At 34.6% G+C, this 23,391-nt stretch overlaps 2 protein-coding genes across 12 annotated transcripts in view; one reads left to right on the top strand and one right to left on the bottom strand.

Annotated features, from left to right (window-relative positions):
- Nucleotides 1–100: 100 nt before the first annotated feature.
- LOC143242836 (aromatic-L-amino-acid decarboxylase-like) lies at nt 101–23,391 on the bottom strand. Of its 8 annotated transcripts, none has more exons than XM_076486412.1 (12): nt 23,164–23,391; nt 17,445–17,558; nt 16,541–16,660; nt 14,291–14,416; nt 13,772–13,915; nt 12,925–12,991; nt 7,596–7,690; nt 4,685–4,752; nt 3,709–3,799; nt 2,822–2,920; nt 1,184–1,285; nt 101–401 (listed from the first exon to the last, which is right to left on the bottom strand). In XM_076486412.1, exons 1-12 carry the CDS (start codon nt 23,362–23,364, stop codon nt 201–203), a joined length of 1,428 nt encoding a protein of 475 aa, XP_076342527.1. In that variant the 5' UTR covers nt 23,365–23,391; the 3' UTR covers nt 101–200. The 8 variants fall into 8 exon arrangements, with proteins under 8 accessions (XP_076342527.1, XP_076342567.1, XP_076342560.1 ...); XM_076486452.1 differs by having other exon boundaries at nt 21,906–23,194; XM_076486445.1 differs by having other exon boundaries at nt 22,941–23,193.
- Ns4 (Nucleostemin 4) overlaps nt 17,487–23,391 on the top strand; it is a 33,576-nt gene continuing 27,671 nt past the window's right edge. The window contains exon 1 of one of the 4 annotated variants that reach the window (XM_076486343.1): nt 17,487–17,656. The gene's annotated coding sequence lies outside the window, so the exon portion shown is untranslated. Of the gene's footprint in view, nt 17,666–23,391 lie in introns of all 4 variants that reach the window. The other 3 variants (XM_076486387.1, XM_076486333.1, XM_076486374.1) reach the window with 3 other exon arrangements.

Here is a 23,391-nt window from a genome sequence, read left to right as displayed (position 1 = left end):
CATATATATATATATTTCTTTTCTTTCTTTTTTGAGTGTGCAACCGATCAACAAAACCTCTGATGTTTCTAGTGGTTAATAAGCAATCAATATAGAAACATTTCATGTGAAACATTTATTAATACATCAAAAATGACTTAGGAACAATGAAAACATTTACTCGATATAATCGTCTGTGTGTTTTTGTTTTGTTATTTTCTTCACAAATTTCCTGCTGCTAGAACATGGCTGGTAGCGTAACAAATTTCTTGCCAGGCATAACTTATATCTTCCCTTTCAGTATCTTTTGAACAGACTGCAAAGCGAATGACGTACATCTCCTTAAATCTCGTTGGTGTGAGAGTTATCCTTCCTCGTTCGTTGATGTGACGTAACACTTCTCCGTTGAGAGCATCTGAGCCCTATGTATAATAATAATAATAATAATAATGTAACAGTAAGTATCATTTAAAGTAACTTGTATTTTCCACTTGTTTAGTTTATATGAACTGATATATTTCCCAAAGTAAGAGCAGAATCTAAGTTAGTTTTAGCACAAAGCTACACCCTGTGCTACCTGTGCTCTTACCACAGCGAAGGTTTTTCTTCTTGGTAAGCACAGAGCTACACAGTGTATCATCTGTGCTGCACTCACCATGAGTATCAAAACCCTGTTTAATGCATATTTGTTAACGTTAAATCTCATTCTTCAAATTCATTCAAGGTTCCAGCATTGTACTTATCTCTTCACTCGTGATAGTCGATAAACAATGGCTAATAAAATGGGGGACATTTGAAATTACTAGTTAATAAACCAGATACTGATGCAAATTAATTTACAAAATATTGAAACAGTTTCTATTATACGAGGATGAAACGCATATATGTTTAGTTTCGTAACAAAAGCTACATAATTTAGATTTCGTATAAATTCAATTTGAATTAACATCTGAATGAAATATGGGTTCAAGACTTGATGTCCTCAGTGGTTCAGAGACAAGCCTAACGGCTTATGACGCTAAACACTGAGTTTCAATTACCGTGGTAGTCACTTGTGTAACTTTGAGCTTAACAATAAACGAATAACAAAAGCAATACTTTTTCTTTTTCACAAAAATTTAAACAATTTCATTCATTAAGTTCGAGTTGAAAACCCCGTTTCTAATTTGGTGACCACAAATAGAAACAAAAAAAAAAACCTTACCTTTACCCTGAAGCAAACCAGGCCCAAAGTCACAGGAAATACAACCTCAAATCGCTCGTCCTTTTTGACTTGTTCTTCGAATTCATGAGCTAAGTCAACGTGCTGAAAAAGATAACCTAACTTGGCAACACAGTATAATTATTTACATTATAATAATTCTAGCAACACGTTATAATGTATCATATATCATATCTCATGTTTAATCGATAATTATGCTACGAAATATCCATATCATCAAATAAATTACGTAAAATTAGTCTTATTTTCGTATTAACACTGACCAATTAAAATATATTCTCATATTATACGACTTATTTTAAGCAGTCTAATAGATGGCACTTCAAAGCTAACTGAACAAGGAAATCATTCATAAAAGTAATATAAGCAATTCATCTACAGGCTGAACATAGTTTCTACAAAATTAATTGCTATATAGATGATGTTGAAAGTCAATACAAGTTTTATATTTCACACTTAAAAAGGAAAGAAGTTAAAAAACAGAGTTCAATTACCACAGTAATAATTTAATAAGTTCGATAATAGATGGCGACCTCTCACAAAAATAATGCACAGATTTAAAAAGACGCGAATGTTTTTATTTTAACTCTGCACTAGGGTTTAGTTTGTTTTGAATTTCGCATACAGCTACACGAGGGGTATCTGTGCTAGCCATCCCTAATTTAGTAGTGAAAAGTTAGAGGAAAAGCAGGTAGTCATCATCATCCACCGCCAACTCTGGGGCTACTCTACCAATGAATAGTAAGACTGACCATCTCTTATAACGCCCTCTCGGCTGAAAGAGCGAGCATGTTCGGTGGAAGGGGGAATCGAGCCTGAGACCTTTAGATTTCAAGTCAAGTGCCCTAACCACAGGTCCTGTTGAGGTCAAGTGTCCTAATCACAGGTCCTGTTGAAGTCAAGTGCCCTAACCACAGGTCCTGTTGAAGTCAAGTGCACTAACCACAGGTCCTGCACTAGACAGTATAGCTCATTTGAACCATTTATAGAATAATTCACCTGTAATTTATCAAGATAATATTTATTATTCGTTTTAAAACTCTACCAACTTGATTTCAACTACAAAAAAAAACAAAAAACCCTGTGTTTAGATATAAAAAAAATAGAAAATACATAAAGACCCCTGAAGGTTATTTTATGTGTGTGTATGTTTTCTTATAGCAAAGCTACATCGAGGTATCTGCTGAGCCCACCGAGAGGAATAGAACCCCTGATTTTAGCGTTTAAATCCATATACTTATTGCTGTACCAGCGAGGGCCTATTTTATGTGTCTGAGTTAAGTAGGAAGTAAACCATAAGGTGCAGGAATCGTATTATTCCACGAATTATGTAGTTCAACAGCTAATCTCTAGGGTTACTTGTTATCGAATCTTATAACGTGGGTATGGACTTTCAAAATATTTCGATGAACATAAGCATATTTAATAGTTTTCTAACCTCAACTTCAAAACTGATCTCATCTTATTTGATCTTACTTTGCTTTCCACCAATTTAACTAAAAACAATGAAACTTAACTCTGTAGATTTATGCGTAAATTATTATTATTCTATGATTTCCTCAAAATCTGTCGGAGGCATCGTTCATTTTGTAATATACGTTACTGATTTTATTTTTCTACCTTTCGTATATAGGCCTGTAATCTTTTCACTCCAAACATTCGAAATACAAACCACAACTTCAAAGACCGGAACCTTCTTCCAAGGGGAATCTGCCAGTGCTAAATATTGGCAAAAAAAACAATAGGAAGATATCAATAGTATTATCGAATAATTTTTAAAGTTTAAGATAGAATAATAATAGCTTTCAGACTTTAATATCTAGCAAGTTTTTAAAGCAATCGGGATTAAGGTTCTATCTTAGATCTCTACATGCGAACAAGACTGGTATGTTTTCAGGGTTGCAAGGTTTACAGGACAGAATTGCCACAGCAAGCGCTTGGAGTTCACATACCCCCGAACAATAATAAATTCAAAAGAATTACAATTAATCAAATATGTGAACATTTTCAATTGGTAGAAACATTCCGACTATATTTAAATTACAAAATCGTTTGAATTTTACACAAAACTAAAAAGAGTGTTATCTTTCCTCGTTCGTTGATTTATGGTATCACATATCATTTACTCTTCAGTAACGCACAAAACTTTCTCTGTAAGAGTGCGTAACACACCCACTTTAGAAACATTATCGCTGTAACAATATAGCAACACTTTAGTATCAAATAACACTCTGTATTTACATAACTAACAAGGAACATTATTTCCAACTGGCAACCTAACGAATAGTACACATTTTAATAACGTACAACATTTACACCTGCAGTGCTAAACCACTGCCAGATTTATAGGGAGCGGAAACCATACAATTGTATTGAGGCCTCGAGCTTCAAGGAATGTGTCCTTAGGTTTGAAACACCCTAATAGGAAGGCCATCATAATATTGCATGGGGGCCTAAGTCAGGCCCTAAGATACATAAAACATATACTTTAATAACACAACACTTACTCTGTAATCAGGAATTTGTCCCTCCTTATCGTGTTTCAAATAAAGTGGGTTAACACTGAAAGCTTCAACGACGTCGTGTCTGTTTTTTATCCTATAGATTGTACATACAAACAAAGAAGCAGAATTAAAACAACTTTCTTTTTTTATCATATCACTGTTTTCGGAGTATGGCCACATATTATCTTCCTGACTGAACATCGTTAGAAAACAATATTATTCTAATTACCAAGTTATACACATCAATCGTTGTCATCTTCGAAATATACAGGTTTTTTTTCACATAAGTTGGTTCCATGCCATACATTTTTAGATATTTACATCTAGCATTGATAAATATGTTGATACGATCTTGACTGAACCTCTTCAGCGCTGTATCGATTTTTAGAGCGGGCATAATGACCCATTCTGTAAACTTGTATACACATTCAGCCTATGGCAAGCAACTTTATGACACCCTGTAGCTCAAGACAGCTGTAATGTGGACAAAAATTCCACTATACAAGTTCTTTTAAATCTTAAGGAAATGCTTATGGACGCATGATAAATAAACAAGACGAAAATATAAACGTATTTTACAAAATAAACTAATTAGATAATGAATCAATTATTTATTTAAAGCAACCTTCGAAACTAGATTATCTCTAAATTAGTCTCCTGATGGGTCAGCGGTAAGTTTACAACCTTAAAAATCAGGGGTTTGATTACTCGCAGTTTATCTGGTGTTGATAACCAATTGTTAAGTTTAGCATTTAGAAAACAACAGCGGAATCCGTACAGGTAAGCTGTTGTCATCTTAAAACAACATTGAATTTTATAAATTAATGAAATTAAAGAAATAATAATCCGTGATGACGAGAAAACCTACTTGTGGAGAAGAAGGTCGAAACGTTGTTCGCTCCTCTACATAGTGCTTTCTCTATCCATACCAGCCGTTTTTACATATATACAAATTAAAGAAAGCAATGACGTCACTCACCACATAGTAGAGCAGTCAAAGTTTACCAACAGCCACTTATGGGGATTCATACTGAAGGAATCTGCATTCTAGATAAAATAACAGTTTTGTTAAACCTTTGTTTTTGTCTTTTTTTGTTATATTTTTATATTAGATTTTTTAGTTCTGTTGGTTTGTTATTTTAAGTTCTGTTTGGCACTTGAACTTTGTCGCACTTATATTGTACCCTTGATATTTGTATTCTATCAACATTTTTCTATTAAATTCTTGAGGTTCATTTTTTGCAACGTATTTATATTAGACTTTTTAGGTTTATATACGTTTTGCAACATCTTTGTATTAGATCTGGTTGAATAGAACAGTTTCAATAAAACGTTTCATACCGAAAACCATTTCAATAGAGTAATGTAAGTTAACATCTTTAATTAACGGTGTGAGTGTTTTCTTACAGCACAACCACATCGTGCTATCTGCTGTGTCCACCGACTTACCGTTGTACTAGTGGGGAACTTAATTAACGTCACGTGATATGTAGCCGAATTAGAAAGTAATTTAAACACCACGTTCATTTTTCTTGTATTCGTTCAATTATCCTTTAACACTCAGATCTCACTGTATGTTTGGCTTCAGCGTCAATATTAATGACATAAAATAGTACTCTAATAGAAGTATATCGTATGTTTATAATTCATGTATTAAATAATGCTCTGAGCGACATCTCTCGGAATATCCTAATAAAACTTGAAAACAAAATTTACATTTTGTACTTAGAAGTTTATTACCTCATGTCCTCGGCACGTTTATTCCCTAACCTGTATAAAAGTCGGAACTATTAAATACATATTATTTGAATCAACTGATAACAATAAACAAGATGTTATATATTGTGTGTATCATTTGTAGATACACTAAATATTAACCTTCAAATTACCGACTTATCGTTCTCTTAATACAATCCTGAAAACCCCATAAGTAGTCTACCATGAACAACGGAGTTTGGAAGCTCCATTAAAATAAGGAGCTACGGAACTGTAGCCCCTAGTTCATATACTACGTCATATTGAGTAATTTTATATTCGTTTGTTGTTGTTTTCTTCAGTCATAACGCTCGATGTAAAAAGCCGATACCTTTCCCTTTAGGCTCAGCATGGTCAGGTGGTTAAGGCATTCGACTTGTAATCTGAGGGTCGCGGGCTCGAATCTCCGTCGCACTAAACATGTTCGCCCTTTCAACGGTGAGGACGTTATAATGTGAGGACCAATCCCACTATTCGTTGGCAAAAAAGTAGCTCAAGAGTTGGCGGTAGGTAATAATGGCTAGCTGCCATCCCCGTAGGTTTACACTGCTAAATTAGGGACGGCTAGCGCACATAGCCCTCGTGTAGCTTTGCGCGAAATTCATCAAACAAACGACACATTATGAATCTCTGTGCATAAATGTCCGTTTTTCGACTGCTAAAATGGGACAAAAGTAATAGCATTTTGCGCGGAATTCAAAACAAACCAAATCAAACCCAAACCCCCTTAAGAAGTAAAAGTGGATATACGAAATTAACTGTCGTATTAACGGATTTGTTCCCATACTTAGTGTTTGGAGAAAGCGAATAAGTGGTGTATTTAGATAGTGGCTACAGGAGGCTCAGCCCCAGGGCTCATAGTCTTAATGGGAGCACATTGATAATTTTATTCTATGTAAAAGTACATGGAACGTAGGGCCCGCAAAAATTGCTAGTCCCTAGGCCTACACTACTTTTAATCCGTCACTGAAAAGAACTGTTAAAATAGTACGATGCTGGCAAAAATAAAACTTATAGGTAGCAAGTTAATCTCATACTAGCAGAAACCCCGGAAACATTTACACTCAGATTTGTGTCTTTATTGCAACAGTATATTTTTTTAAGTTCAAGATTTCTTTATTAATACAAAAGAATTATAATCGCAGGATCCTAGCGCTTAAGGGATCTCGGTTTGCAATCTAAGGATCGCGGGTTTGTAAACAAATCAAACCAATCTAATCCCAGTCAACGTAATTTGTCTTAGGCCTAACAATAGTTAAGCCTATGGTCTGTATTCGATAAAGAGTTAAAATAGCATTGTAACTTTTTTATGTTTTTTGTTTTAGTTTAGTTACGGTTAAACTTTACCGTACTTAATACTATCAATAAATAAATTTATATTATTGTTTTACGACCTAATCATAAAATTTTCGTCCCCAGCTGATACAGCGATAAGTCTACGAATTTACAACGTAAAATTACGGGTTCGATTCTCCCAAGTAGACTCAGCAGATAGTCCAATGTGGCTTTGCTGTAAGAAAACACACACTCATAAACTTTTCAAAAAGAACTATGATATTTTTATTATAATATATTAATTTAACAGTTTTAGATTTGTTTTGTTGTAACAATATATGTTTTAACTCCTCACGGTTTTGCACGATCAAATTTTGTCTGTACGATGCAGCCCTCCCGCCAAGGAAATTAAAACATCCCAGAAAGATAATTTATGCATGACGAGGATTTAAGAATATATTTTTAGAGTCGTTGAACCCAAATCTGGCATCGGATTTTGTGTTCCGCTCCCCCCCCCCCAGTCGGAAGATATCAGAGGCGCTATATTTGAAACTGTGTTCTTATAAACTACCTGGACAAAACTTGGAACACACTGATATCCTAATGGTTTTCTTTTTCTGGACTTTCTTTGGGGTAACTATAGAAATAACTGGGGGTAAGGGGACATTGAGGCCCTCTGTGAACCCCACAGCGGTATTTATGTTAGTTGTTTACTTAAAAGACAGAGAGAGATCAATATATCACATGTTATGGATATAGAGTGGACTATATCTGGATCTAAAAGTCTAATTTTCAAACAGTTAACCCTAAATGGAAAATTAAAGCACGCTTCTAAATACTTAGTAGAAAAAACTACTTACTTCTACACCATCCAGAAGGTGGCGGAATTCAGAACATATAAAAGCAGAACCAGCATATGCAGCGTCGATATGGAACCATAAGTTTTCTTCTGAACCTGTGAGAAGAGAGAACGTTTTAAAGTCTTGTTGTGACCCGTTAAAGTTTGAAAATATGTTTCGCTGACGACAAACTAAGTGAAAACAACAGTTCCATTTTATTTAAGCAAAAATGACAGTTTGTATAAATAATTTATGACTTAGGTAACCTTTAAACCATTTTACTGTTGTTGAGCGCAAAGATAATAAAGAACCAACTCTGGTGTGCCCACTGTGGGTACCTTGAAATCACAAATTAATGTAATAAACAAAGTGTAACCCGAAATGTTAGACTCCCTCAGTATTTTTTTTTTAAATACTCATTTGCTTTGGATTAACGTAATGCTAACCTTGGGCAGTACATACACACAACAAATAGTAACAAAGAAACATCGGGATTTGATACTAACTACGTAGAAGAAATTCAGAAATAGTTATGTTATGTTTTGAACCAATTTCAGATTATGATAAATTTAATCTTACAGACAGTTTATACAAGTATAATTTGATTACAAGTCATTTGAATAAACAATGAACATCTTAAATGTTGAAAATGCTCAACAAAATTCTAATTTTCCAAAATTAAATGTATCGAATCTACTTTAAACCCACAACCCTTTCGTTTTCAAATGACACACACACACACGTATATATGAAGATATAGTAATTATTGTTATAAAAGTAGTTATAAACCAGAGAAATACAAAAATAATTATTATCTATTTACACTGTAAATAGATCGAAATAGTAAAAAAAACTACCAGAACAAATTTTATTTTAACTATTATATTTAACCCTAACAAAATAAATTAAAATTATCGAAAAATAATCGAAGTCATAAACGAGTGACAAAAGCTTCTAAATTACTACAAATACTCAAGTTAGCCTTGTTTGAGTATGAAATGTTCCAAGCAATGATAAATACGATTGTTCATATTTTTTATGACATTTGAAGTTTAAACTCAAAAAAATATTGTGCGAAATATTGGGTCACAGGCACTGCTTTGAATATCCTCATTGCAGTTCTTATGGACATTGTTGTCTGGTTTACGCTTTAGGTGCTGTGATATTAATGTACGTTTTTTATATTCTGTGATATTAATGACCAAATATTTCACTACATAACAACAGCCTTCAGAGGACTACATCTTCAAAACTGAAGACTCAATAGAATCGTTTTCTTTCCTTGCTTCTCAACTTTATAGTCGCGTTAAAAATATCTCTCCTTGTGACTCAGCGTTGAGCCTGCGAGGGCTTATCACGCTAAAAATCGGGGTTCGATATCCGCAATAGGCATAGCACAAATTGCTTTGCACTTAAACAAATAATTTATAAAAAAGTAATCATATAAATACATATGCACTTATGGCAGGTCTACATTTATGGATAAGCAAATAAATATGTTAAAACACATTTTAAAAACATAAGGTTTCGTTAGTTTCACCTAACATCACCAGGTGACACTTTACTATCCTAAGGGTGATAAATATTTAATATATATGTGATGTGTGTTTGTTTTGCTTTTAATTTCGCGCAAAGCTACTTGAGAGATATCTACGCTAGCCGTCCCTAATTTAGCAGTGTAAGACTAGAGGGAAGGTAGCTAGTCATTCTCTCCCACTGCCAACTCTTGGGCTACTTTTTTACTAACGAATAGTGGGATTGACCGTCACATTATAACGTTTCCACGGCTGAAAGGGCGAACATGTTTGGTGCGACGGGGATTATAACCCGCGACCTTCAGATTACGAGTCGAACTCCTTAACCCACCTGGCTATGCTGAGCCTCGTACTGTGTGTTTTATTATAGGAAAACCTCGTTATGCATTCTGTTATGTCCACCAAAGAAACTGACCCTGTGAGTTTAAAGTTGTAGATCCAAATAGTCAGGTTCGACTCGCAATCTCAGGATAGCGGGTTCGAATCCACGTCATATCAAACATGCTCGCCCTTTCCGCAGTGGGGGCGTTACAGTATGACTATATATCCTACTCTTCAGTAGTAAGAGGGTAGTTCAATGGTTAGTGATGGGTGGTGCTGACTAGTTGCCATCCCTCTAGTCTTATACTGCTAATTTAAGGATGGTTAGCGCAGATAACCCTCGTGCAACTTTGCGCAAATTTCATAAACAAACAAAACCAAATAGTTATTACTGTCCCACCGAGAAACATGTTTAATATAAGAGTTTGATAAAAATCTATACATATACATACGATATTGAATGAGCCAATAATGGAACTAGAAAAGTATTATATCGAAAGTGTTTTAAAATTCCATTCTTTGTAATCTGATTGAAATGTCTTGATGATTTGAATTCCTGGCTTTTAACGATGATGACAAATTAATTAAATTAGTTTAATTTCATTATCTTTTTATTTTTTGCAATGATTATTTAATCTTAATGGATTTAGGAATGGAAATAACCTGTTTATACGTTTGTATTTTAATAAATCCATCTTGTGTCATTGCTATCAGGCACATAAAGATATTTAACGTAATGCACATTTCAACTCAACACTATTAAAGAATGTAAAGTAACAGTAGACAGCGAACCAGATACTACTAACAATAAGAGTGAGGTCACACTCAACCTTTCATCAGTAAAGTAGCACTTACAGGCTATACAGTTTGTAAACGATTCTCTGTTGTACAATAGCTAATATTTTATTAGAAACTATGCACTCTTTCAAAGTTGGATTTAATCTGATCCGAGCCATAGATGAACATTAGGCTGTTTGGATGATCACTATAGTACTATGAACGACTGGAATAAGGATACTTACAAACAGTTTGGTAGTAGATATGGAGAAAGACAAATATACTGTGGTGTTCAAAACACGTTTAGCAGGTGCCACAGTAGCTAATACAGTTTCACTGCTAGGCTTCTTTAATGTACCTGTCATGCATGTTTGGTACCTGTCATGCGTGTTTGGTACCTGTCATGCGTGTTTGGTACCTGTCATGTGTGTTTGGTACCTGTCATGCGTGTTTGGTACCTGTCATGTGTGTTTGTTGTCACTGGAAAACATTAAACAAAAATGTCTGCTGCGAGGAAAAAATTTGTGGCCGTAATGTCAACAAATTATACACTAGCTGACAGACATCCAGTACAGACCATTCTTACCCATCTCCAAACGTATCTTTCAGAGAACGTTGTCAACAAATTATACACCAGCTGACAGACATCCAGTACAGACCATTCTTACCCATCTTTAGATGTACCTTTCAGAAAACGTTGTCAACAAATTATACACCAGCTGACAGACATCCAGTACAGACCATTCTTACCCATCTCCAAACGTACCTTTCAGAGAACGTTGTCAACAAATTATACACTAGCTGACAGACATCCAGTACAGACCATTCTTACCCATCTCCAAACGTACCTTTCAGAGAACGTTGTCAACAAATTATACACTAGTTGACAGACATCCAGTACAGACCATTCTTACCCATCTCCAGACGTACCTTTCAGAGAACGTTGTGACAAATATGCAAAAAATGGAACATGGCTGTAGAATAGAAGACTATTGCACAAACCACTGGATTTGGTTGCCTAGCCAAACACCTAGAATCATGTAGGGAGTATAGACACTAAAGTAATGAGAAGTGGTAAAAGGTGATGTGTTCCAATGAATCATACTTAAGCCCATTTTGCACAGATGATCCTAACTATCGAGGCCTCTGACGGTAGAGTCATGGTTTCTTAGCATGTCCTTAGTTCCTCTTGAAAACAGAATGAATTTCACAGCTTGGTTCATCATTTCTGCAAGAGCATCCGGTGATGTTTTATATATACATACCATTAGCCTGGTCAGGTGCACCCAGTGATGATTTATATATATATACCATTAGCCTGGTCAGGTGTACCAAGTGATGATTTATATATATATATATATATATATATATATATCATTAGTCTGCTTAGGTGCATCCAATGATGATTTATATATATACATATATACACCATTAGCCTGGTCAAGTGCATCCAGTAATATTTGATGTATACCCTTAGCATAATCAGGTGCATCCAGTGATGATTTATATGTATATCATTTGCCTGGTTAGGTGCATCCAGTAATGTGTTATATATGTAGTTATTGTGATCAAGTGCTTTCAGTCATATTTTATATATACCCTTATGAGGATAGTGTCTTCCTAGGTGGTAACTCTTCTAGCTACCGTATCGAAATTGTGAATGCATGGTTTGACGAACAGCACAGAAACCTCAGGCATCCTTCACGGTTACCAGAATCCACGGATCTCAATCCAATTGACAATATTGGGGATGAAATTGAACTGCACATTCCCCATCATTGTTCTCTGCCTACCTTGTTCTCGAATTGCATTCAGTATTAATGAATGAACAGAGAAAACCTCTCAGAACATCTTTCACCACCTATGCCACGCCGTAGCATGATTATTTTTCGGGCCATACGTGGCCCAACTTCTCAATAGGTATTGTTCATAATAAAGTGGCAATATGATGAAACTTAAACAGAGTTTCACTGACAATATTAATCAACTCATTTATAATTTTCACAATGACTTTAAGAAAAAAAGAGTTTTCTCTTGAAACAAAAACTGGATAATTCCTCTCTAGATTAAAATTCGTTCATTTAAACTTAAATCGTTATTCAAAAAACAGAGAACTCCCAATAACCTATTAGCTTTAACTCTTTATAACCTATTTGATTTGAATCCTTATAATCTGTTAGATTTAATTATTTATAACCTGTTATATTTGAATTATTTTAACCTGTTACATTTAAATCTTTATAAGCTGTTATATTTGAATCCTTATAACTTGTTAAATTTAAACTTTTATATCCTGTTAGATCTAAATACTTATGACCTGTTAGATTTAATTCTTTATAACCTGTTACATTTGAATCCTCTTAACCTGTTAGATTTAAATCTAAAAAGTTATAAGAATTTAAATGTAACAGTTTTGATACCCCTTGTGAGCAGAGCACATTGTGTAGCTTTGGGCTAAACTCTAATCATTCAGTCATTCATTATAACATTTGAATCATTATAAACCTGTTTGTTTTAATTCTTTATAACATTTGAATCATTATAAACCTGTTTGTTTTAATTCATTATAACATTTGAATCATTATAAACCTGTTTGTTTTAATTATTTATAACTTGTCAGCTTTGAATCCTCACGACCTGTTAGATTAAAGTCCTTATAGTCTGTTTGATTTGAATATTTTAAAGGACAAAAATGTAAAAATAAAAAAATTCCTTACACACTTCTCCTAGTTCTTTGATGTTATCAAAAGCGCACGAATTAGTTGTTCCTAGAGTTCCCACAACCTAATTTATAAGAAAAAAATAATACCAGATATATACACATGTATATAAGCGTACGTGAGTATATATATATATATATATATGTATAAAAGTTATTAGTTTAAAGCTATATTTCTTCATAAACTATTTAAGTAAAAAATACACACATACATATATCAATTAGTACCATAAAGCTGTAAAGTTTGTTTGTTTTAATTTCTCACAAAGCTACTCGAGGGCGATCTGTGCTAGCCGTCCCTAATTTGCTAGTGTAAGACTAGAGGGAAGGCAGCTAGTCATCATCACCCACCGCCAACTCTTGGGCTACTCTTTTACCAACGAATAGTGGGATTGACCGTCACATTATAACGCCCCCACGGCTGGGAGGATGAGCATGTTTGGCGCGACGGGAGCTGTAAAGAAAAAATAACGCACAATTGAAACTGTGACATCTATTCAGATCGCACAAGTGATAACATACAACTGAAACTACAATCGTAACACCCATCAGCTACAAGGAAATTGTTTATGCTACTATCAAGTGGAACAAAAGATAACATACAACTGAAACTACAACGGTGACACCCAAAACTATAAATAAGTTATCTACACTACAGTCCGGTGAAAGAAAATATAACATACAATTGAAACTACGATTAACTACAAGGAAAGAGTGAGGTTTTATTTTTGTTTTTTTACAAAAGAAATTATATTTTATATAGATATAACTTCAGAAAAATTTGTTGAAAAATAATTACAAAATTAAGTAGAAACGTTAATATTTAGCCTTGTTAAAAACTTTACCAAAAAAGGAATTTTTCCTTTGGCTCGATCCTCCAAAATTGCAGCTCGAAGAACTTCTCCTCGAAGACTTAGGGCGTCATCTACTGGTAGCGAACGGAACTTCAATCCTCCTAACATGGCAGCTTTCTCCACTGAAGAATGTGCCTGAAAATTGAATAAGAAAAGTTCTGTTAAAATCAATTAATGAGGATCTGAAACCACAAAAAAGAAACATATAAACAAACAACAACAGCCTGAATTATTTTGTTCTAATCCAAATTAATTACTGGAAATTTACGAGAAGCTGAAATCACCAAAATACAATCTGCAATAGATTTGCCGTGTATGAACTCGTGATGACTGAGAAACCCACTAGGAGTAAAAATGTATTATCAAAACGGCTGGTATGGGTGTTAGCACTTTAATTAAAATAAAATACAGGACAACGTTTCGACCTTCTTAGGTCATCTTCAGATTACAAACAACACTAACCTTAATCATTTTATTATAATCCAAATTAATTAATTAATGGAAAGGTACCTGGTCTGACGCATAGCATATTAACTTTTCCATGGGTACATCATCCTTGCTATTCCTTTTGGAAGCTGATATGACTTTGTTTCGAGCAGAAAGCAAAGCGACTAATGTCGCTTCGCTAGCTGTTCCCTGAATTCAGTAGAGAATGAAACAGACCAAGATTTAGTGATTTTTCAAAACGAGCAAATTAATTGTAGTTATATTTCAATGACGAATAAATTTAATCATTATATAGTTTATCTCACTTAATTTTAAAACTACAAGACCAATAAAAGTGTTCAAACAATTTCCATTGACCATTCGAAGACCCATAAAAGCATTCAAGCAATTTTCATTGATCGCTAAAAACACTAATTCGGGCCTTTAATTGGCGATTTAATTCAGTATACTTCTTACATAATGATTCATCACTCTTTCAATTGAATCAAACAACAAAATGTTTTTCAGGTTCAAATTCATGATTAGTGGTTGTTGTTAGTGGTATTATTTTGTACTATACAATACAAATAACAACAATAGTGAAGATTTTCAAGGTGTGGCGATACAGCGTGAAGCTGTGATATGATTGAATATTGATACATTGTTCAATACGATTTATGTATCTTCAACAAATTTGGGAAGCTTTCAGTAAACATTACAAGTTTTACGTACAGTCTAAATCAGAACTTCTAAATTATTTTTACTAAAAGTTAATGATTCAACAAAGAAAATGAGTACTTACTACTACATCTTGTCTTATTTTATTTATAAAAAGTAACATAACAAATTAACAATAACAAAATAGTGATGCATTAACTGTTTGAATTTTTACTTTTCTTTCCAGCTGCTATTTAGTTGATTAAACCTGAGAATTTGAAAAATCACTGTAAAGTGTGAAGTACTTGATTAAGACAGTGTCAGTAACGTAGAGAATAAACTACAGACAAGATTGTCAAACTCTGTAATGAACTGTTGGTAAAATTTATGTATCTGGATACGATACGTATCGACTACTACGATAAAATATGCACCCCTTTGTATATTCCAAACCTTTACAATAATTACATAATCCTGGAATGTGACGATTTTTATAAGCAATCTTAAATATCCTAAATTTGGCACGAAGCTATTGATATATAATTATCATTTTATGTATTTATTATAACACTAAATGTAATATATCTGACCTAAAACAATCATATAGGATTATATTCTTCACTCTCTTCACTGAAGAAGAAGGGTCCACCTGTCGAAAGCGCTCGGGTTATAGCGTTTTTATTTCATTCTTTGATGTTTTATATTGGCCTGAAACATCCATACAAAGCCATCTTCTTTAATGTGTTTATCATAAAATTAATTTTCATACTTCACCTTAGACTGTTATACAAGGCCATCTTCTATAATGTCTTTATCATAACACGAATGAAATGCTGTCAAAAGGTTCCAGGAAGTTTTAACACCAACTGTTATCAGTCTTTCGCCTATACTTTTATACATTTTGAAGCGAAAAGCATGTATTAAATGCAATATGCTTATACTGAGGAAATTGTGTTCATGATGACATCTGTAATCGTCTTATGTACGACACGTTATTTGTCCACACGACTGAATTTGTTTCCACTTGTTTTCATCTTGATTCTGTGTCATGGACCAGGTGTTATATATATATACACTTTCTTCTTCCCATATATTTCACAATTAGCATGCGAAGGTGGCGCCATCATACCTTGTTGACGTTCTATGGCTTAATGGGTTAAATAATTATATTTTCAACTGTTTATAAGTAAATAACAGAATACATTAAATCGTTATTACCTCTCTTAACAACTCAATACAAGACCTTTGTAGATTTACAGTCAAAATAACACGTAATCAGCACTATACATACGTTTAATATTATAATCACACATTGGAATGTACTAGTGTTTTGTTATACGCATCAACGGATGGAATTTTTTTGGTTTATATATATATATATATATACACACACATACAAGCACTACCGTTTATTTAGATTACATTACCTAAATTCCCCTTTCTTTAGATGTGCGTTACTTGAATTACCTCGTAATAACCGTAGTTATGTGAATCAATTCCTCTTTACATGTGCATTACCCTTCCTGCACGTGTATGTTACATGAATCAACTCTTATTCACATGTGTATACTCTTTCCGAACATGTATGTTACATAAATCAACTCTTCTTTTAATGGGTGTTACCCCCTTCTGTACGTTCGTGTTACATGAATCAACTCTTATTTGCATGTGCATTACCTGAATTACCCCTCCTCCCGGCCCCTTCGAACCAAAGAGAAACTCTTTAGGCAAGTGAAGCATCTTCCCCAACCAGTCTAACATCATCATTTCCAGTTCAGTACAAGCTGGGCTAGAAGCCTACAGAAGAATGAGATATTCACGACCATTTCAATAACATTTAGAAATAATAGAAAAAACAAAATCCTAAACTAAAAAATAAAAAGACAAAAGGCACCTCAGGACATTCTTCTACAAGGACAGGATATAAAAACAAAACGGAAGTTCTGAAAAAATGAAATTTTACCACACGCGTTTCATAACCACTTCCTTTTTTGTTTTGTTTTACTTCCTGGGGCTATCGGATCCTTAGTTTGTTGTGTTAAAACTCACTTTGATGTTTCGATTATTAAATGCGCTCTTCTCTTAAGTTTTTCGAACTATTACGAATTTTATTCAGAAGCGTCGAAATATCTTTACGAAGTATTGATGTTCCAAGTCACTCTTTCTTTTCTGATTCAAAAACTTAGTTAAAGTTTGTATAACATGATTCTACAAAGATTCAAACAATTCGAACAGTCATAGCTAAGTAGCTACTTTGTAAAAAAAGCTATATTATTAAGTTAGTTAAACAAATGTTTATAACAGTCTGGTTAAAATTTAGTTTAAAAAAAGACATATTTCAAATTCCAGCGATTATTCTTTTGGCCAAATAATTATGGAAAAAAATGCATAACAAGCATAACCACTAACAGGAACCAAAAGACAGAACTTGTTGTCACTCGCGAAACTTTACTCATTAAAAAAAACACGAAACATTTAGATATTAAGTTAATTCAGTGCACACACAAACACTGAATTAAAATTTCTATTTACAGAACTACATGCCAATGATAATGACACATATCACGTGACTTCTACTGACCCACGTGAATCCAATACATCCCAGACCTCCGCTTAACATATCAGCACAAATAGCAGGGAAAGAGTTGGCCGCTGGATAGAATGCATGAAAATGTGGAGAATGCCAGTGAGTCATCTGAAATTAAAAAAAAGTTAAACACTGGTTAGCATAGCAGACATGTTATAATTACGATTTCAATAAGTCAGCACTTTTATAATAGCACGTGTTTGTAGGTAAGTGAAGTAAGTTATTAAGTATCTTTATAACTTTTAACGAGTTTTTATATTTGTTGTTTCTTTAATAATTTTCATGTTAATTTATACTGCAATACTTTTCCGTTTTTTTATTCATGGTACAACAGTTTTTATTTTCATTCAAGATGTAATAATTTTATCTTATTTCATGCTGTAATAGAGTTTTGTAATTGCTTTGCTATAATACTTTTTGTCTTGTTTCATACTCGCGGATTTCACATTTTCAGTTTCTGACTTCAACAAGAAAGTCTGTCATTTAACAATGCTATCGTCAGGCTATTTTGTTTTATCTACTATGATCTCGTATTGCTCTGTTTGTGTGGCTGATGACAACTAATATTGTTGTGAAAGTCAGTCCTAAAACTGGACAAAATGGCTGAGATAACATCTCATAGGTTTCTTTATTTGTTTGTTGTTAAGTGTAAAGCTGTACTAAACAGTAGGTCATTTGTGCTGTAATCAATATTGGTATCGAAACCCGGTTTTTAGTGTTATTAGTCAACAGACTTATCAAGGGTGTTAACACTCAGAAATGCGTGCTTAGTAGCAAAAAAGAAAAAGAAGAGAACAGAGATTGAAGGACTTTCCAGTAAAAATATGATTAGATTTTGAATACCAAAAGAAAACACAGATGATCTGTCAGGCTGATCTCTGTTTATATGCATTTCTCTTTAAAAATAAAATGTTTTTTTTTAAATATATGCTAAACAGAGTATGAAGTCAAGTGATGAAGTTCACAAGATATATATTTATATACAAATATGCTCAGTGGCTGTGTAGAAGATCTTGCGCTTCACTCTCCATTTGGTTCGAACCTTGGACGTTCTGTAATGCAACCATCTAGAACGATAATCAATAATCTAGGCTGAATGAAGTAGCGAATGAATATGTGCACGATTGTACTATGGACCTGTGATAAACTCGCCTTTAGCTTTTGTGGTTTTTTTTTAGTAAAATATGTTTGTTGAAACTGGTGATAAGAAACCTTTGCTTATATTACTGACGTGCTGCAAGAATGAAACCTATTACAACATGAAATGAGATAAAACATTACAGCACGAAAAACATAAAAATCCATAGGTATGAAACAATTTGTTTTTTGTTTTTTAATTTCGCGCAAAGCTACACGAGGGCTATCTGCTCTAGCCGTCCCTAATTTAGCAGTATAAGACTAGAGGGAAAGCAGCTAGTCATCACCACCCACCGTCAACTCTTGGGCTATTATTTTACCAACGAAAAGTGGGATTGATAGTAACAATATAAGGCCCCCACGGCTGAAAGGGTGAGCATGCTTGGTGTGACGGAGATTCGAATCAGCGACTCTCAGATTACGAGTCCAGTGCTTTAATGCACCTGGCTATGCCGGGCCAACGTGAGAGATGATTATACAATATACAAATGACTAATTCTAACATTTATCACAAAGTACTGACAATTAATTTTGGTTAACTAGCCAATAAAATATTTATAAAAGAAAAACTGTAAGAACCTGTTAATAAAACAATCGCAAACTAACATGTATTTATGTAATAACTAAAATTGTTTTTGTGATACTAACACCGTCTCAAACATGTTTTTTTTAATGATAATTCAAGTTTTAATTTATTTTATTTTATTAATTAATTAATTTTTTGTAGTCGGGGCCCCAAATATTTGTATTTATTTGCTTTCTCTTTAACCCTGTCTCGTGTGTTCATAAAAGACAACGGAATATCATTTGAAATAAGAGCAAATTTTATAGAACTTACAGAATGAAAGACGAAACTTATTGAAAACTTCTCACTTTTAGTAATCTAAAAGATAAATAAGCTAACAAGAAAACGCTAGAACTTAGTTAGTGTTACAATATTTCGAATTTCCAACTTAAATGGAACTTTATACAATAAGTTAGGGTAAATTCATCCATAAGTTATAATTACCGAGTAAAGAAAGTGCTGTTGTCTTCATAGTAAAAAGCTACACAGTGGGCTTTCTGCACTCTGTCCACTGTGGTTAACGGAACCCATATTTTAGTATTGTAAGTTCACAAACTTATTGCTGACTCACAAGAGTGCAACTGATCATCAAAACCCACGGTTGGTTTTACTTGAATAACAGGATTATTGGGACTCAAACCTTGGGCTTTTTAGTACACATCTATGAACTCCATAGAGATTAAGTATCAGTGAAGAGACAAAGACAAATGTTTGATCAAGTTAGTTGGTATTGACACATCTTTATCGGTTTTCATACTTCTTTAATAAACTGTCCACACTGAACTCTATCAACGGTATTGTAGTGTATCCTGGAATGGCTTTAGTGAGCTGAGAAGATATTTTTATATTACAGTTTTGTGGAAAAGTAAAACACCTTACAAAAACAGTTTCTGTTCTTACAAGGTATGAAGTGGTCAGTCTGAACTGGTTACAGAAGAAATAGCCTGTAGAGGCAGTTGTTATGGCAATACCTGAGACAGAGTATCCTACCAATTGACCCCCATGCTATGCCAAGGGTTAACAAGTCACACGGTATATAAAATTGTAGTAACTTACTTTTTTTGAACGACAATCGGAAATGGGAAGTATTTAATGGAAAGCTACTGTGTAATTACTGACACAGTAATTAAACTGCTTAACGTAATTGGCATGTAGGTCACTTATTAAAACATGAACTCGAAATAATACAATTGTAATAAAAAGCGAATTTTCTTAGGTGATGTTTCAACCAGAATGTTAGTGGAATATAAGAAAGAGACGTTTGAGTTGAGATTGAAATTAGTATTGTTAATGTGTTTCTTTAAAAAAAAAGTGCGTTTCGTATCTGCTCGTTTCTGATAAAAAATCTTTGGCTTTTTATATTATGACACACTTATATTAATATAGTAATATTAATACAGTTACAAACTAAAAAAACTGATTTCAAACTAACACTAAGTAAGCTATATAAAACAAAACTGGTTTCATCGAAAAAAATGCATATTCATACTAATAAAAATGATAGAACTGAAGTTACCTGGTGGGAGGGGGAACAAAGTGCACACGAGACCTGAACATAGTAATGTTATGGAGACATCAGAGCAACGGTGAGAATAGAATTGCTGAGGGTGCAAATGCGCCCCCTCTAGCTTAAAGTACTCGGTCGCTATGCTTCAATGGTTTCAATAATACATCCCCCCAGTGGTTCAGCGATATGTCTGCGGACTTACAACGCTAAAAACCGGGTTTCGATACCCGTGGTTGGCAGAGCACAGATAGCCCATTGTGTAATTTGTGCTTAATTCAAAACAATAAACAACAATAATACATTTTGTTCAAAAGTTTTCAGTATGCTCATTACGAATTTTTTTTCCAGCAACAATAAATCAGGGGATATTACCCCACATAATTCCTAATGTGTGCATGATAAAACATGGACATGTAGTGTATGGCAGCCTTAAAGCTTTGTTTTTTTGTTTTTTTTTTAATTTCGCGCAAAGCTACTCCAGGGCTATCTGCGCTAGCCGTTCCTAATTTAGCAGTGTAAGACTAAAGGGAAGGCAGGTAGTCATCACCACCCACCGTCTACTATTGGGCTACTCTTTTACCAACGAATAGTGGAATTAACCGTCACATTATAACGCCCCCACGGCTGAAAGGGCGAGCATGTTTGGTGCGACCGGGATTCGAACCCGCGTTCCTCAGATTACGAGTCGAACGCCTTAACACGCTTGGCCAGCCTTAAAGCTATTAACATGTAGACCTGGGGGCTGATGATCCCCCTACCTCCTAGCTCCTCTTTTGACAACTAAAAGCTGAAATCTTTCTTGATAAAGAAATTTATCTGACTCATTGATTCGTTTTCTATTCAAATCTCAATAACATTAGGTCACAAACAGCTCAGCTGAAAATGAAATATTCTGATTTACTACCACTCTGTTTTAGTTTAACTTGGGCTGCGATTTGCCTTGTGGATAACCTGCCTGTCTGAGGGCCAAAGATTTGAAACTTCAATATTCCAATGATACTTCAGAATAAGTGGTGTGTGCAATTACAGAGTAAGTGTCATGAACTGTTACAGAGGGTCCAAAGTTAGAGCCATTAAACTTACTCCGTAATATCAGCTATAAGAGCATTATAAGAGTGACAGTCAGTCCCAATATTCGGTTAAGAGTAGCCATAAGAAAGTGATGCTACTGCTGATTGGTTGACTTCCTCTTGGTCAGCAGTTCTAAAATTAGGAACAGCTATATTTGAGCCTTGAAGTTTCTTACCTGACTAATCAGTTCATGTGGATGTACTTGTGTGAAAAGATTTATAACTGTCAGCGTGTCTGGAGTGTAAATCTCAGGTTTGGTGGCTCACGTTCCGTTTTTGCGAAAACGCGACCCACATTTTCATGGAACAGTGAATGTGTTATAGATATATAAATAGGAGAGACGACAAAATCTCGTTATTCGATCAAAAAAGACTAATCCAAGAGATGGCGGTGTGCGGTGTTGAATACCTTCCTTCACTCTGATCCATTAGTATAAACTTAGGGAAGGTTCTTTCAGAAAATTCTCACGCACAAAAAATTTTTATATAGGGAATGGAGCACTGCAAAGGGTAAACGTATGTTTATGAAGATATTTGTTTGCTGTAGTTAAGCACAAAATTACACAAAGGGCTATCTGTGCTCTGCCACCACTGGTATCGAAACTCGATTTCCAGCGATATAAGTCCTCAGACATACCATTGTGCCACTGGGGGGCACGAAGATGCAATAACGCAAAAAAAAAAGACACCACCATTTTAAATAGGCCTCAATATTAATCCTCGCCTAGGGATTAGCGAAATATTTAACAGAGACACCAAATATAGTAAAACTGATTCCTCGGGCCCGGTATGGCCAGATGGTTAGGGTGCTCAACTTTTAATCTGAAGGTCACGGGTTGAAATCCCCGTCACACTAAATATGCTAGATCTTCCAGCCGTGGGTACGTTATAATGTGACGATTAATCCCACTATTCGTTGATAAAAGAGTAGTCTAAGAGTTGGCAGTGGATGGTGATGACTAACTGCCTTCCCTCTAGTGTTACCCTGTTAAATTAGGGACGGCTAGCGTGGATATCCCTCTGTAGCTTTGCGCGAAAACAAACAAACAAACTTATTCTTTGAGACTTTCTTGTCAGTACCTAAGTATCTGTAAATCGGCAAGGTTAGTTTGTTTAGTTTTGCGCAAAGTTACTAGAGGTCTATCTGCGATAGCCGGCACTAATTTAGAAGTGACAGAGTAAAGGGAAGGCAGCTAGTCAATATCACTCACCGTCAACTCTTGAACTACTCTTCGCCAAATAAAAAGTAAAAGTACGAATGACCATCACATTACAACGCCCTTACTGCTGAAAGTGCTGGCATGTTCGGTGTTTGAGCTCGATTACACGACCCACAGATCGTGAGTTCTAGTCATCAGCTATACCAGGTCCGCATCAGTAAAGAAAGATACATACGAAGTTATTTCTTAATAGTGAGCACATTAAAATAGTTACACCGGGCATTATCACTCGTTCGATGTCCTTAAAAACTTCTTCCCAGGATTCTCCCTCTACAGGGGCATGGTCAGGAATAAGGTCCCGGATGTAACCCGGATAAACGTCAGGAAGTACACGGCGTTCCCGGATGCTAGAGATATAGTCTGCTATGAAGTCAACCATTTGCTTCCCATATCGACGAAATTCGTCTGCCTCCATTGTTACTCACTGTACCATCCAATAACT

The sequence above is a fragment of the Tachypleus tridentatus genome, chromosome 2, assembly GCF_004210375.1.
Source record: "Tachypleus tridentatus isolate NWPU-2018 chromosome 2, ASM421037v1, whole genome shotgun sequence".
Classification (NCBI taxonomy): domain Eukaryota; kingdom Metazoa; phylum Arthropoda; class Merostomata; order Xiphosura; family Limulidae; genus Tachypleus; species Tachypleus tridentatus.
The sequence above is the reverse complement of the archived record's forward strand: the minus strand, read 5'-3'. Positions and strand labels throughout refer to the sequence as shown.

Bases quoted from the DNA above. Each gene is read 5' to 3' on its own strand.
- LOC143242836 (XM_076486412.1), bottom strand. From the start codon at position 23,364: ATGGAGGCAGACGAATTTCGTCGATATGGGAAGCAAATGGTTGACTTC. The intron at 12,992-13,771 runs GTAAAGTTTTTA...CTTATAAATTAG, and splicing joins AAGGAAAAATTCCTTTTTTG to GTTGTGGGAACTCTAGGAAC. The intron at 3,800-4,684 runs GTGAGTGACGTC...TACAATCTATAG, and splicing joins TTTGACTGCTCTACTATGTG to GATAAAAAACAGACACGACG.